This window comes from Prionailurus viverrinus, chromosome E1, assembly GCF_022837055.1.
Source record: "Prionailurus viverrinus isolate Anna chromosome E1, UM_Priviv_1.0, whole genome shotgun sequence".
Classification (NCBI taxonomy): domain Eukaryota; kingdom Metazoa; phylum Chordata; class Mammalia; order Carnivora; family Felidae; genus Prionailurus; species Prionailurus viverrinus.
In genome coordinates this window covers 26,370,356-26,387,631 of record NC_062574.1, presented here as the reverse complement: position 1 = coordinate 26,387,631, position 17,276 = coordinate 26,370,356, and the positions used below count along the sequence as shown (strand labels likewise).

The 17,276-nt window shown below is 35.4% G+C and overlaps 1 protein-coding gene across 3 annotated transcripts in view; it reads left to right on the top strand.

Annotated features, from left to right (window-relative positions):
• The window catches only part of INTS2 (integrator complex subunit 2), a 60,685-nt gene that overhangs the window by 33,156 nt on the left and 10,253 nt on the right, over nucleotides 1–17,276 (top strand). For all 3 annotated transcript variants that reach the window (XM_047833952.1, XM_047833951.1, XM_047833953.1), the window contains exons 16-19: nucleotides 6,358–6,462; nucleotides 8,922–9,086; nucleotides 10,167–10,368; nucleotides 14,173–14,298. In XM_047833952.1, the coding sequence (XP_047689908.1) occupies nucleotides 6,358–6,462; nucleotides 8,922–9,086; nucleotides 10,167–10,368; nucleotides 14,173–14,298 (598 nt within the window). The remainder of the gene's footprint in view (nucleotides 1–6,357; nucleotides 6,463–8,921; nucleotides 9,087–10,166; nucleotides 10,369–14,172; nucleotides 14,299–17,276) is intronic.

Here is a 17,276-nt window from a genome sequence, read left to right as displayed (position 1 = left end):
TAAGCTCTGAATTTCTTAGAGTACCATTTAAAAAATAATTTATCAAGTAAATACTTTTTTGGCAGTTATTGAGATGATTTGTTTGGTCTATTTATATATTTCATTGTAAAATTAATATCTTTATATTCCTGGAATGTATCCTACTTGGTTTTGGTATGTTATTCTTTTAGTATGGTGCTAGGTTTGATATGTGTGTTGTTGTTGTTTTTTTTCCATCTGTATTTAAACAAATTGACCTTTTTTCTTCTTTCTTTTTTCTCTTTCTGCTTTGGTATCAAGTTTACACTAATTTCTACGTGAATTATTTTCTATCGGATTTTTTTAAGGATTAAAATGTCACAAAAACTAGGGGCAATGTAAATAATATTCAAAGTATTTCTACAGTTTTGTTGGGGATGAGATTAAATGGTGTATTTGACTCTTTGAAAGCCATGCATTGGAAGAAGTTTGGAAATATGATTGTTGTCAAATTACAGTTTATCTTTTACTGAAGGATTAAGAATATCTTTGATGCTGTATTTCACAGAGATGTTAAAGAGAAATAAGTGCTTTAGGCAGGGCCTCATGGGCTGCTAGTTCTTTGATGGAATCATTAAAATGTGATGAGGATTTTGTCTTCATTTTTATAGGTCCAGAAACTTAAATATTGATACTTACCCTAAATTAATCTTGGAGACTATAGATCTTAATAATACCAGTTAACATTTGAGTGCTTGTCATGTGCCAGACATTACTTGAAGCACTTTACATGTGTTTACTCATGTAAACCCTCACAACAATTCTATGAGATGAGTACTGTTTCTGTGATTTTACAGGTGAGAGCACTGAGGCACAGGGAAGTTAAGAACTTCCCTAAGCTGAACTTCCCTAAGCAATAAGTGTGGGTACGAGGATTTGACTATCACTGAACACCTGTGTGTGTGTGTGTGTGTGTGTGTGTGTGTGTGTGTGTACTTTATTATTTAACATATCTATCTTTACTAATTTATATATAAGTATTCTGTGTAAGTATAGTCAATCTATTACTTTCTCTTTAAAGTACCATTTTATGTGTTTTTTTCCTCTTTAGTGTTATTTTATACATTTTATACAATTTTATTTTATATCAAGATGAGCCATAGGGCTGTGGTTTCAAAATGGGTTTTTAGTATTGAGGTTTTTTTTCTTTTTCTTTTTTGAACCCCCCTTCACCTGTTTCTTCTATCCCCCACCCCCTGCTTCTGGCATCCACCAATCTGTTCTCTGTATCTGTGAGCTTTTTTTTTTTTTTTTTTTAAGATTCCACATAAAAGAGATAATATGGTATTTGTCTTTCTCTGACTTTTTTCACTTAGTGTAATGCCATCGAAGTCCATCTGTGTTGTTGAAAATGGTAAGATTTCATTTTTTTTTTATGGATGAATTATATTACACACACACACACACATCCTACATTTTTCTTTATCCATTCATCCATTGATGGACACCTAGGTTGTTTCCATATTTTGGTTATTGTGAATAATGCAGTGAACATGGGGGGATCTTTTCAAGTTAATGTTTTCATTTTCTCCAGGTAAATTACACAAAAGTGGAATTGCTGGATCATATGGTTGTTCTATTATTAATTTTTTTAACTTTTTAATTTTTAAAATTTTTATTTTTTAAAGATTTTTTTTTTTTTTTTTGAGGGAGAGAGTGGGGAAGGGGCAGAAATAGTGGGAGAGAGAGAATCCCAAGTAGGTTCCACACTGTCAGCATGGAGACTGGTACAGGGTTTGATCTCACGAACCGTGAGACCATGACCTGAGCCAAAATCAAGAGTTAGATGCTAAACAGATTGAGCCATCCAGGTGCCCCTCTATTATTAATTTTTTGAGGAACCTCCATATTGGCTATACCCAATTTACATTGCCATCAGTAGCACATAGGGTTCCCTTTGCTCCACATCCATGGCAACACTTATTTCTTGTCTTTTTTGGTAATAGCCACTCTAACAGGTGTGAGGTGATGGCTAATTGCAGGGTTTTTTTGCCTTTCACTGATCATGTTAAGCATCTTTTTATATACCTATTGGCCATTTGTATATCTTCTTTGTAAAAATATCCATTTAGATTTTCTGCCCATTTTAAAATCAGATTTTTTTTTTTTTTTTTTTTTTTTTTTTTTTTTTTTTTTTGCTGTTGAGTTGTATGAGCTATTTTATATATTTTGGGCATTAGCCTTTTATCAGATTTATGATATGTAAATATTTCCTCCAGTTCATTTGGTTGCCTTTTCATTTTGTTGATGGTTTTCTTTCCAGTGCAGAAGCTCTTTAGTTTAATGTAGTCACACTTGTTTATTTTTGCTTTTTTTTTTTTTTTTAAGTTTATTTAGTTTGAGAGAGAGAGGGTGCAAGTAGAGAAGGGGTAGAAGGAGAGAGGGAGAGAGAGAATCCCAAGCTGGCTTTGCACCATCAGTGCAGAGCCCGACGCAGGGCTCAAACCCACTGACTGTGAGATCATGACCTGAGTCAAAATCAAGAGTCAGACGCTTAACTGACTGAGCCACCCAGGTGTCCTGCTTTTGGTTTTGGTGTCAGAGTCAAAAAATCACTGCCAAGACCAAGAAGTTACCACCTATGTTTTCTTCTAGGAGTCATAAGATTTTAGGTCTTCTGTTAAAGTCTTTAATCCATTTTGAGTTAATCATTGTGTGTGGTGTTAGATAGTTGAGCTTTATTCTTTTGCACGTGGCTGTCCAGTTTTCCCAACACTGTTTATTGAAGAGATTGTCCTCATGCTCATTATATATCTTTGTCTCCTTTGTTGTGGATCAGTTGACCATGTATGCATGGGTTTATTTCTGGGCTCTCTACTTTGTTCCATTGATCTATGTGTCTGCTTTCATACAAATACCAAACTTTTAATTACTATAGCTTTGTAATATAGTTTAAAATCAGAGAGCATGATCCTTCTAGCTTTGTTTTTTTCTCTCAAGGTTGCTTTTGGGTTTTCTGTGGTTTCATACAAATTTTAGTATTATTTGTTCTAGTTCTGTGAAAAATGCCATCAGAATTTTGATAGGGATTGCACTGAATTTGTAGATAGCTTTTGATGATATGGACATTTTAATAATATTGATTTTAAACAGTCCAAATGTTATAAATAACAAATTATAAATAACAAATATTATTAATTTGTGTCCTCTTTAATTTCTTTCATTGATGTCTTATAGTTTTCAGTATTCAGGTCTTTCACCTCTTTGGTTTAACTTATTCTTAGGTATTTTATTCTTTTTGATGTAACTATAAATGGGGTTGTTTTCTTAATTTCTCTTTCTGATAGTTCATTATTAGTGTATAGAAAAACAATAAATTTTTGTGTATTGATTTTATGTCCTGCAGTTTTACTGAATTGATTTTTTTAATAGTAGACTTTTTATTTTAGAAAGAGTGCAAATGGGGGAGAGGGGCAGAGGAAGAGAAAGAGAATCCTAAGCAGGCTCCACAACCCTGGGATCATGACCTGAACCGAAATCAAGAGTTAGACACTCAACTGACTGAGCCACCCAGGTGCCCCCTGAATTCACTTATTCTAACAGTTCTTTTTTTTTTTTTTAATGTTTATTTATTTTTAAGAGAAAGCGTGAGCGGGGAGGGGCTGAGGGGCTGCAGAGGATCTGAAGCTGGCTCTGTGCTAACAGCAGAGAACCAGATGTGGGGTTTGAACTCATCAACTGTGAGACCATGACTTGAGCCAAAGTTAGACTCTCAACCCACTGAGCCACCTTGGTACCCCATATTCTAACAGGTTTTTGATGGAGTCTTCATATGTCATCTGCAAAGAGTGACATTTTTACTTCTTCCTTTCCAATTTGGATGTCTTATTTCTTTTTCTTTCCTAATTGCTCTAAGACTACTTCCTTCACTAGTAAGTGTTGGAACCCCAATTTGACTGTCATTAGAACCTATTCCATTTAACTGCCTTCTGAAACGTGTTCTTAATGGAATTCATACAAAATTGGTATGGAAAACTAGGATGCTAATTTATTAATTTACAAGGGAGGTTTTGTTTAGTCAAAAGGTATATGGTCTATATAGGCAATGATTCTCAACCTTTACTCTAACACTTGGACTTATGTACTTCTTGTCTTCAAAAAAAAAATTGTTGAGTTTACACTTTGTGGTTTGTATTTGAAAAAAGGATAAGCATATTGCATATGCTTTTTTACACTATGAACATCCTGGTTGATCATATAGTCCTATGGTGTATAATAAAGTACCTTGGAATGAGAGGAGGGTGCCAGGCATATAGAATATGATGGAGATGACACAAAAAAAGATAAGCATCTGACTTTTGAGTTTGGCTCAGGTCATGATTTGATGGTTCATGGGATTGGGCCCACATCTGTGCTAACAGCACAGAGCCTACTTGTGATTCTCTCTCTCTGTCTCTCTCTGCCTGTGCATGTGTGCTCTCTCTCTCTCAAAATAAATAAATAAATGTAAAAAAAAAAAAAGATAGTGTTGATTGCTAGGTACCTTTATTCTGTAGGATATAGGAATCCACTGAAGGATTTTGAGCATGTAACCGGAGGCACGTGATCTGGTAAAATCTGTATTTACATAAGAGGACTATGGCAGCAATGTGAAGGATGGATTAAAGAGAAGAGAAATTGGAAATAGGGAAACTAGTCCATAATAGATATTTAAGCAAATGAGTAGGTACTGATTTAGGACCACAGAAAAAGAAGAGAAATTAAGATGGACTTGTTTTTATTTATTTATTTATTACTTAAAAAAATTTTTTTTTTTAATGTTTATTTTTGAGAGAAAGAGAGCACAGGGGAGGGGCAGAGAGAAATGGACACACAGAATCTGAAGCAGGCTCCAGGCTCCAGGCTATGAGCACAGAGTCTGATATGGGGGAGGGGTGGGAGGGGGTGCGTGGGTCAAACCCATGAGATCATGGGCCTGAGCCAAAGTCAGACACTTAACTAACTGAGCCACCCAGGTGCCCCTTTATTTATCTTTTAAAAAGATTTTAAGTAATCTTTACACCCTGTGTGAGGCTCTAACTCACAACCCTGGGATCAAGAGTCACATGTTCTACTGACTAAGCCAGCCAGCTGCCCCTAAGATGGACTTGTTTTTTTAAAAAAAAGGAATTGTTTGCTGGCTAAAGATAGAAATTGTGAGAGGGCAGTCAAATTCATACTGCCCAACTTCCTTTAAAAAGAGTGGACCCTGGGGCGCCTGGGTGGCGCAGTCGGTTAGGCGTCCGACTTCAGCCAGGTCACAATCTCGCGGTCCGGGAGTTCGAGCCCCGCGTGAGGCTCTGGGCTGATGGCTCAGAGCCTGGAGCCTGTTTCCGATTCTGTGTCTCCCTCTGTCTCTGCCCCTCCCCCGTTCATGCTCTGTCTCTCTCTGTCCCAAAAATAAATAAACGTTGAAAAAATAAATAAAAAAAATAAAAAGAGTGGATCCTGAGAAACAGAAGACCATGGGGGAGGGGAAGGACAAAAAAAGTTAGAGAGGGAGAGAGCCAAACCTTAAGAGACTCTTAAAAACTGAGAATAAACTGAGGAGGACTGATGGGGGGTGGGAGGGAGAGAAGGGTGGGTGATGGGCATTGAGGAGGGCACTTGTTGGGATGAACACTGGGTGTTGTATGGAAACCAATTTGACAATAAATTTCATATTAAAAAATAAATAAAATAATAAAATAAACTAAAGAAAAAGAGTCAGTCACCTGGGCATCTGGGTGGCTCAGTTGGTTAATTGGCTGACTTAAGGCTCAAGTCATGATCTCATGGTTGGTGGGTTTGAGCCCCACATTGGGCTCTGTGCTGACAGCTTGGAGTCTGGAGCCTGCTTCATGGATTCTGTGTGTCTCTCTCTTTTTGCCACTCCCTCGCTTGTGCTGTCTCTCAAAAATGAATAAATGTTAAAAAAAAAATTTTTTTTAAGTCAGTCACCAGTATAATATATAATAAATTAAGACTATTGGAGTCATGAAGCTTTAAGCCATATGGTCATGGCTACATTTAGTGTTCCTAATTAGTTTTGGGAGAGTCTTGACTTTTTGGGTTTTTTTTTGTTTTTTGTTTTGTTGGTTTTTGTTTTTTAGTGTATAACACTTCTGCAGATGGCTTCTCTTACGATTTTTTTCCCTACTAGTTTCAATGTAGGGGCATTTTCCAGATCTTCCCCTTAGATATGTTCTTGCTTTTCCTGTGTATCCACTATTAGGTAATGATTCTTCATTTTTTGTGAAGTATATTCACAGGGTAAGTGAATGAAATGCAATTTAATGTTTTTTGTTCCATTTAGGTTGAAGGTTAAGATTGCTGTTGTTTGTTACACTGTTTTTATCTTACACTTTTTATCTTTGACAGCTGCTATGCAAAGAAAGCCCAAATCATATTCGTCTTCTTTAATGGATCAGATTCCTATCAAATTCCTTATTCGACAGGCTCAAGGACTGCAGCAAGAGTTGGGAGGTATTTGTTTTGCTTGCTTTTTACTGCTAACGTTTATTGTTAAAAAATGCGGTACTGTTTATAATGTTATAAAGTGTAATAGGTGGTAAAAAAATCCAACAATTCAGAAGTGAATTCCTCTTTACATACCTATCTTACTCCTTGCATTTACCCTTCCCCAAAACCCAGTTTTATTTTGGAATGTAATTTCAGACATTTTTTCCGGTAAGTCGAACCATATGAAATTGCAGGTATTCAACTTTTTTTGACCTACAAAAATACAGTTTTATATGGTTAAAGCTAATAGCTACACACATGTAAAACAATTGTTTTTTTAAACTATAAATGGTATTATACCCTATCTCTTTTGATACTTGCTTTTTTCTTTTGGTGTCTTAGAAATGTTTTTATGCCAGTACATGTAGATCTACCTTATTGCTTTTAATTGCTCCATAATTTTCCATACCACAGAATTACTAGATTTTTACTGTAAAACTGTCAAATAGACATATAGTAATATTTTTAGAAATTCAGCTTTTTTTTTAATGTTTATTTATTTTTGAGAGAGAGACACAGTGTGAGGAGGAAGGGGCAGAGAGAGAGGGAGACACACAATCTGAAGCAGGCTCCAGGCTCTGAGCTGTCAGCACAGAGAGCCTGTCACAGGGCTCCAACTCACCGACTACAAGATCATCACCTGAGCTGAAGTCGGACATTTAACTGACTGAGCCACCCATGCGCCTCTTAAAATTCAGTTTTTTTCTTAATTTGACACCACTCTTTGTAATGTTTGAGTGTTTGAGGTTTTTTGTTTGTTTCTCTGAAGTTGGAGTTTTCTTTTTCTTTCTTTGTTATGGTTGGTTTCAAGCAGGAACAAAGATGACCTTCTTTGGTCACAATTAGTCAGATGTCTGCATTTATTTACTTATATCTTTGCATAATCTTTTCCAAGGAAATAATGTTTTATTTGACAATGTTTGGCAAATGACATTTTATTGAAGAGATTATGAAATGTAGATTAATTATCACTATTGTAGGTACTCATTTTATGACTGTTTTGGGATAGTCTTAACTGTACACGTAGTTGTGCATTTAGATATTTAAACTTTAAAATAATACCACTTTTGGGGGGCCTGGGTGGCTCAGTCAGTTAAGCAGCTGACTTTGGCCCAGGTTGTGATCTCGCAGTTTGTGAGTTTGAGCCTTGCATCGGGCTCTGTGCTGACAGCTTGGAGCCTAGAGCCTGCTTCAGATTCTGTGTCTCCCTCTATCTCTCTGCCCCCTCCCCTGCTCGTGCTCTGTCTTTCTCTGTCTCTCAAAAACAAACATTAAAAAAAAAAAATTAAACCACTTTTGATTGTTGCAGCATTTTTCAAATAGAAATATTAATTTTAAGCAGTTTCTGTGACAAAGGAAGCAGATACTGTCCCTCCTGGGACTAGCAGTGGTATGATTTGATCTAAGTTGCATAATAAGGAGATGACTGGATGAAAAGTACTGTTATTACACCTAATACTGTTACTACTAGTCTTACAACTCTGATGAGGATGATAATAATAATATGGTAACGATATTTTTTGTGCCATTTAGCATGGTGGTACTTCATGTATCTAATTAAGACATTTTGTACACTATCATTTATTTTATCGTTATTGATATTATACAGTAATAGTCATGAATAGTCAACTATGCTATAAGCATAGCATAGCATAGTCTTGTTACAAGCAAGACTTTGATTTAGTAAAAAGGAAGTTTCCTATTCCTTTTGAGCTTCCTTAACTCTTCTTGAAGGAAGGCCAATGCAGTGTCTTGTAGGTGTCATCAGTACTGCTTTGGTTGGCTGACATACTTAGCTATATGACTCAGGGAACTTTAAAAAATGTCTTTCAGTCTGTTTCCTTACAGTAGAATGAAGACAATGTTACTTACCTTGAAGGGCTGCTAGGGAGAAATGAAAAAATGTACATAGAATGCTTGAGATCTTTTAGGTACTCAAAGGGGGCAATTTTGATTTTTTACCCATCTGTAGCAGTGATTCTTAACTGGGCTGGAAGAGAACATGTGTTCTTCTATCAAAGCCTGTCAGAATTTCTCAATGAGGCCTTTTTCAAACCATATATGATCTTCCCAAAATGGACATGCTTTTCACCTTTTTTTTCCTTCCTCCCTCTTGAACTATTGCTATGTCAAGTGACTTTTCCTGATGGGAGACTTTTATATTAGGATAGGGTAGAAGAAAGCTTGAGAACTTTTGATAAAACTTGTAGTTTCCACCTTTATGTGAATCAAATCACTTGGGAATCTTAAGCAGATTCTCTAGCTGAACTACTGAACAGAAGTTCTCAAATGGTAGTATGCTTGCACATATGAAGTATGAAGTGCACATTCTTTTGGTTTGCCGAAAATGGAAGGGACGGGGAGGGAGAAGATTTTGATATTTGAGAATGAAGAATCCAGTTGACTTTTTGTAAATTTTCAAGGGTTACATTCTGCTTTACTACGTCTCCTTGCGACTAATTACCCACATTTATGCATTGTGGATGATTGGATCTGTGAAGAAGAAATCACAGGAACTGATGCCCTGTTAAGGCGTATGCTACTGACCAATAATGCCAAAAACCACTCTCCTAAACAACTCCAAGAAGGTATAGTAAATTGGATACTCCTTTTACCCTGTTGTAGTACAAAGAGATGTTAGGCTTATTGAAATCTTCAAATCATGCAGAATTTCCCAAGCATTCCAGGGTATGTAACCATATTTGGTTAATATATTTTAAGTAATTTTCTTTGAGTTTAAGGAATTTTAGCCATTTCTTTCTGACATGCTTGTATCTGTTTTTTCATAGTTTCTATGTCCATCACTACCATCACTAAACAGGTCACGTGGCTTTAGGAAGGTCCGAACTGGTCAGAAATAAATGCCATGGAATAGAGCAATGTACTTGCTGTTATTGGATAATGTTCAAACACACTCAAATAGAAATATGATATGACCCACATATGTAATTTTAAACTTTCTATAGCCACATTAAAAGTAAAACACAGGCAAAATTAATTTTAATAATTATTTAATTTAATCCAGTATATCTAATGTATTATTATTTCATCATGTAACCAATATAAAAATATTAATGAAATATTTTACTGTTTTTCCATACAAAGTCTTTCAATGTGGTATTTTATATTTACAGCACATCTCATTTTGCACTAGCTACATTTCTTGAGTGTTCAATAGCCACATGTGGTTAATGACTATTCTATTGAAAAGCATAGTTCTGGATACTTTTTACTAACAGCAGTGTGCTGGGTACTTACATCCTATAGAGGGGCCACCCAGATGGAAGATATCAAGAAGTTTGAATCTTAATGAATGTTACTACCAAAAACAATATTTGGGTATATTTTCATGTTTCAGTCAATTTTTTAAATTAGTCTGAATCACCAAGGAAATGACATTTGTCTTTGGGTCACCAATGTATTTTTTAAATGGGATTTTTGTTGTTGTTTTGTTTTGTTTTTTTATGATATAACTATACTTAACATGAATTTTTTTTAGGGCTCTTATTTTAAGTATAGCCACTTATGGGCAGGATTGAAAGTTTTATTCTTTTTGAGCAAGTGTTTCCTTGATTTTTGTAGTGTGTAGTCTGATAGGACGGTATTACCAAATATTTGGTAAGCTGTATAGAAGAAGTTAGATCATGACTGCTAAGTTTTCCTTTTAGCATTTTCAGCTGTCCCAGTAAGTCACACACAAGTGATGCAGATTCTAGAACACTTGACTCTGCTCTCTGCCAGTGAACTTATACCATATGCAGAAGTACTAACATCCAATATGAACCAGCTGTTGAATTCAGGGGTTCCGCGGCGAATTCTTCAAACGGTCAATAAACTATGGATGGTTCTTAATACTGTGATGCCTAGAAGGTAATTTCAGTGTATTGTTTCATGTAATAAATAAGTGTATAGCAGTGATTGTATACAATAACCTAAACTTAAATGTGGAAAAAATGGTTGAGTATCTGATAATATAAATCCTTCCTAAAGACTGCTAATTAGAGAGCTGTTATAACTTTAAGGAAAAGGATAAACTTTTTTGGGGGCGCCTGGGTGGCTCAGTCGGTTAAGTGCCAACTTCAGCTCAGGTCATGATCTTGCGGTTTGTGGGTTCGAGCCTTGCATCAGGCTCTGTGCTGACAGCTCAGAGCCTAGAGCCTGCTTTGGATGCTGTGTCTCCCTCTCTCTTTCTGCCCCTTCCCCACTCATGCTCGCTCTCTCTCTCTCTCTCTCTCTCTCCCTCCCTCTCTCTCTCTCTGTCTCTCAAAAATGAATAAACATTAAAAGAAATTAAAAAAAAAGAATAAACTTTCTCTTAAGAAACAGAGAGAAACTTTAAAGTATTTCCAACTTGAGAAAGTTCTTTAAAAATGAGTTCTCATGTATGGTCTTTTGTGGCTAATTGTGATTCAGATCACCATTGTATCCAATCATTGCCATGGCTTCAAATTTTGCTGCACATTAAAAATCACCTGGAGAGCTTTTAAAACCCCTAACCCCCAAGTTGTAACCCATGCCAATTAAATCAGAATGTCTGTTGGTGGTCATTAGGTCAGCCATTAGTATTTTTTTTTAAGTATTTCCCAGTGATTCTGGTGTGCAGTAAAGTTTAGAGAATACTGAATTAATTATTTTGCCTTTACAAAGATGAGTCTCTCCTGTTCCATATATTGCATCAAAAACACCTGGTTTAAGTAGGTGATGGGGATGGAGTGCACTTGTTGTGATGAGCACCGAGTGTTTTATGGGGGTGTTGGGTTACTGAATTGTACACCTGAAACTAAAATTACACTAGGTTAACTAACTGGAATTTAAATAAAAACAAAAGAAAATACTGTTTAAATAGAGAAACAACCAAAAACACCTAGTAAAAACAGAATGCTGGGCTGGACTTACCTGTGATTTTGATTCAGTAGGTCTGGGAATATTTATGCTTTTTATTTTTTTAAATGCTTATTATTTTGAGAGAGAGTGCGTGTGTGCCCACAAGTGGGGAAGGGGCAGAGATTGAGAGAGAGAGAGAGAGAGAGAGAGAGAGAGAGAGAGAGAGAGAGAGGGAATCCCAAGCAGGCTCTGATTCAGGGCTTGATCCCACAAACCTTGAGATCATGATCTGAACTAAAATCAAGATTTGGATACTTAACCAACTGAGTCCACCCAGGTGCCCCTATACTTTTCAAATTTAAGTTTTACTTATATCAGATAAAGAAATACACATAACTTAACATAAATAGTATATTCCTTCCCATTTTAGACTGTTGCTCCCCAGAGACAACTATTTTCAGCTCTCTTACCTTTTTATTCTGGCATTTATGTCCCCCCATCTATCTCAGGAATACAATTACTATGATTTCCTGACTTTCCAATTTAGAAATTATCTTACGACTTTCCACTATACAAGATAAAGGGTTAGCACTTTTACCTGTTTGCTCCTCCATGAGTTCCTCTTCCCCCAATACATACTTTCCCTTCCTCTGTGTCTCCCAACACAGTAGTATCAAAATTTTAGGTTGAAGCAGAATTCAATGTGCCTCTTAAGTCCTAATTTTATAGGTGACCTATGCAATATCCTTTGATTACAGTCTCTTTCCTATACAACTGCCTTCCTTTATACCTTATACACAAACCCTGAGTTAATACTTTCCTCTTCCATTTGCTTGGGGTTTGTTTTGCTTTTGTTTTTGTTTTGTATCAATAACTAATTCATCCCTCAACTTCATTGAGAGGAAATTTACTTTACAATTAGTTATAATACATCAGGTAATGTATCAGTAACATTTTTTTGTTGGAAACATTCCTTTCATAGCTTTCCATCTTCATTTTTCAATTTGGGACATGCACAGTAGCCATCCTGGAATTGCTTTTGTCTCTCTTTTTGGATTCCATGTTTTTCTCTTTCTTGGTTTACTTCTTCATTTTAGTGCGTGGAACACACACTCAAGTTGTTCCCTGAGAAAGGGTGTTTAGAGAACTTATTTATTTTTTGAGACTTCCAGGTGTGAAAAGGTTTTTATTCTTCCCATTACATGTGATTATTCTTTAGCCTGGGTGTAGAGTTCGAGCTCAATTTTCCTTTCAGAAATTTGAAGACTTCATCCTACTGAATGAATTGAGCTTCCCTTTTTGCTATTAAGTAATCTAAATGATATACCAATTCCCACTCCTTTGTATGTGACCATTGTTTTTTCTCTCTTAAATTGTAGGGTTTTTTTCTTTCACTGTTTTCTGGAATTTCATGATGATGTATTTTGGTGTGGGTCTTTTTTTATTCATAGTTTCATGTGCTTGGCTTTTTTTTAGTCTGGGACTAATGCCTTCATTTTTTTAAATTTTTTTTTTTAATGTTTATTATTTTGAGAGAGAGAGAGAGAGAGAGCACAAACAGGGGAGGGGCAGAGAGAGAGAGGGGGACACAGAATCCAAAGTAGGCTCCAGGCTCTGAGCTGTCAGCACAGAGTCCAATGCGGGGCTCGAACCCACAAACTGTGAGATCATGACCTGAGCTGAAGTCAGACGCTCAACTGACTGAGCCACCCAGGCACTCCTAATGCCTTCATTTCTAAGGACATTTTAATATATATATTTTTTCTTCAATAATTTTTTTCCTCTGTTTTCTGTAGTTTTTGTAATTTGGATTTTAAGCCTCTTGGTTTAAACCCCCTGATTTTTCAATTTTCTCTCTTCTTTTTAAATTTGTCTTTTAAATATATTTTCTGAATATTTCCTCAGTGTTATCTTCTGGTCTTTGATTTGAATTAAAAAATTTTGTTGTATTCTTAATTTCTAAGAATTCTTTCTTACCTGAATATTTTTAAATGCCTACTGTTCTTGTTTCATATATGCAATATTCTGTCCTTTAAGGATATTAATTATAGGCTTAAGAAAAATTTCTCATCCCTACATTCTCTGTTTCTTTGAAGTTTCTTTCTGTTTGCATATTTTAAATATTTGTTTATCTATTTACTTACTTATTTTTATTTGAGAGAGTGAGGGAGGGCCGATGCAGGACTTGATCCCACAATGCTGGGATCGTGACCTGAGCCAAAATCAAGAGTCAGACACTCAACTGGCTGAGCCACCCAGGTGCCCCTCTGTTTGCATATCTTAATCTTTCAAACTAGATGCTTTCCTTAGGTGTCTGATGACTCTTGGCTGTCCACTCATAAGTAAGAGTGGACAAGCAAGCTCTGTGTGCAAGGTAAGGCTGATGAACTCTGGGGCTTCCCTGTAAGAGATCAGGTACTCGTCATACTGGCATATCCTTCAGTAATTATAATATACAGTCAAGTTAGTAATCACTTTTATAGTTTTGATATCTAATCTCTAAGTGGCATCTCACATTGAGATATTATGGTGATACAGAACCAGGACTTAATTTATGAGGCCAGATACAGTTTCAAAGTGCTGAGATTTTCATTCATACTTTTATATGCCATGATTATTCCATTACAACTGTGAGGATTTTTGAAACTACTTTGTGTTTACTGTTTTATCTTCATTTGTTTAAGAGACATCATACTTAAGTTAGGTTTCTATAGTTCTTAATTTTTCCAAGTTCATTCACATCTTTTTAAAAATTTTTTCCTGAATATATCATTCTAAGTTAGGAGTAGATGGCTCCAAGTTTGAAATATAATATAGCTGTTTTTGAACATGTGATTATTTTCTCATCAGGCTGTGGGTAATGACAGTTAATGCACTTCAACCTTCAATAAAGTTTGTACGACAGCAAAAGTATACTCAGAATGACCTGATGATAGATCCTCTCATTGTCCTAAGATGTGATCAGAGGGTACACAGGTATGTGTCATTTGAGTTTCATTTTTCTTTTGGAGTTATACTTTGGAGAGTCAAACGAAATTGAAGAAATTTAGTTTAAGCTTATATCTTACTGTTCTTACAGATAATTGGCAGTATGAGCTGTGAGGTTTTGTTTGTTTTTTTGTCTTCAGTCAGGAACTATTTATTCAGTTTAATATTTAATATGTGATTAGTAAAACCTAGCCTTGTTGCTAGCATTTTTGTAAAAGGCTTTTAAAAAACTGGCTTAGTATGAACTGTTATGTACACTGAAGCTGTGATCTTTTTGGCATTTTCAGTTGTGATGTTAGCTTGATTCCACACTTGTCTATAATTCCTTGTCAGTTTTTGAACTTAATCAATTGAGTTGAAGTGACTTCACCTCAAGGGGCAGATTTTGTTAATTCACATCATTAACATTTGAATTTCCAATTGCTAAGTAATCTCAAAGATATATAGGATGAGGGGCCTGCCTTTGAAGTGATTATTGCCTGCATGGGGAAATAATACAAACACATGAGAAGTTAAATAATATGGTCATTTGCAGATGAATGGTATAGTATATGAATGCTGTTAAAGGATCAGGAAAGATGTAGATGAAGTGGGACCTGAGTAGTATTTTAAAGGATAGAAATAGGGTTTAGATGAGTAGATACTATAATGATGGGGCTAAGGGATCAAGGAAGGCATTGTGGGAAAAAGAACAGTTTTGAGCAAAAGTATAGAAACACAAATGAAAAAGGCTTTGTTGGAATGGAGGAGTAAGTTGTTGAGAGGAACACACTTTAGAACTGGAATGTCAAGTTGGGGTCAGACTATTGAGGGCCTTGAATGTTAGGCTAAAGCGGTCATGTAGGTGGTACCTTGAGAAGCCTTAGGTTAGATGGCTTGGGATCGGGGAAGGAAACTGGAGTTAAAGAAGACTTAACCAGGATATATACTCTCTGAATGTACTCCTCTCTCCTCAACTGAAGGATGGTATTTGTGAAGTGACAAAAGTTGCAAAAATCAGCCACGTATGGTTTGGTGAGATCAAGTCTCATAGAAAATAGGAATCAAAAGAATGAACAGTATAAATGACACTTAAGTATCTAATAAAAGAAAAATAGCAGTAAATAACACTTCCAGAAAAAAACTTCTAAAACAATTTGTCAGTGTTAAAAATCCACTTAAGTAGGTAACTTTTCACTTGAATTGTCTCCAGTTGTTCAAGAAGTTGTCAAATTATGCTATCATAATGTATGTAATGTTTGTGTAGCTTAGATTTTCACTTGTGAAACTTTCCCCCCATTAATAGGTATTCTTATATCTATTGGCTGCATCATATTCCATATAGATACGCTGTGCTTAACCCAATCCCTATTGTTGGATATTTTGCTTATTTCTGTTATTTGTTATCATCAGTAGTGCTGTGGTGACTGTGTACTGAGAATTTCCTTAGAACAGATTCTTTTTTTGTAAACATTTTATTTTTAAAGTTTATTTATTTAAGTAATCTCTGTAACCAATGTGGGGCACAGATTCATGACCCTGAGATTAAGAGTTGCATGCTTTTCTGACTAAGCCAGTCAGGTGCTCCAGAGCAGACTCTTAAAAATGGAATTATGGAGGCAAACCTAACATGCTCATTTTCAAGACTTTTCATTCATATTTTTCATATTCATATTTTGATTCATACTCATATTTTTATTCTGCCATGTAGAACGGCTGAACCAGTTTATAGATTGAATGTTTTAATATGTTTATTGGCTATTGCTATCTCTTCTTTATATTTTAGTCTACTTTTCTATTGTAATGCTTATCTTTTTTGATTTGGAAAGAGTTCTTCATAAAGGATATTAGCGCACGCACTCTCGCGCACTCTCTCTCTTTCTATATATATACATATATATATATATATATATATATATATAGCTGGTTTTTCCTGTGTGGTTCTATTTTGCCTTTTAATTTTGTTAATTAAAAAAAACATTTTTTAATGTTTATTTTTGAGAGAGAGAGACACAGTGTGAGTGGGGGATGGGCAGAGAGAGAGGAAGACACAGAATCCAAAGCAGGCTCCAGGTTCTAAGCTGTCAGCACAGAGCCTGACATAGGGCTTAAGCCCATGAACTGTGAGATTGTGACCTGAACCAAAGTCGGACACTTGACTGACTGAACCACTTAGTAGGTGCCCCAATTTTGTTAATTTTTTTAAAATTTAACTTTTTTACCAAGTGATCATCCAAATGGTTTTTAAAAATATCAAATAATATAAAAAGATATATGCATAAAAAGATATGACGTTTAGGATTTGCTTTGAACTAACCCAGTGTTGGTGGTGGGAAAGTGGATGCGGGCATAGAGGAAATGACTGGCCATATGTCGATAACTGTTGAAGCTAGGTGATTAGTTATTGGAGATTCATTATCATATTTCCTTTTTTATGTGTGTATGAAACTTTTAATTATATTAGTAATGTGAACAAACACATTAGTGTTTATTAGTAAGTGAACAAACACATTAGTGTTCATTAGTAAGTGAACAAGAAGATTAACAGTAAGAAAAAGGTATACAGTGAAAAATCTTGTTCTTTCTCATTATCTACCACGTTGCCATGGCTAAAGCAAAATTGTTCTTTGGCCTCCTGACCAATCCTAGTTACGTGTCCAGAGAAAACTTTCTTGTCATAATGGTTTGTATGTAGTTTTACTTTCTACATATTTATAAATTTATAAGTAGAAATACTTTTTTCCCCAGTGGTTTAAAAAAACACAAGTAATACATTGTAGGTATTATTTTGTTCTTTAAAAAAAAAACTTAGTGTTGTTTATATGTTTTCCATATTGATATGCATAGTTCTACCTCATTTGTTTTAATTTCTGCATAGTATTCCATATGTAAATTACTAGGCCTGTCCTCCAGAAACTCTGATTTGAAATTTTGGAATGGAGCTTGAGTTGTTTTTGTTTTGTTTTGTTTTGTTTTATTCAAATAAG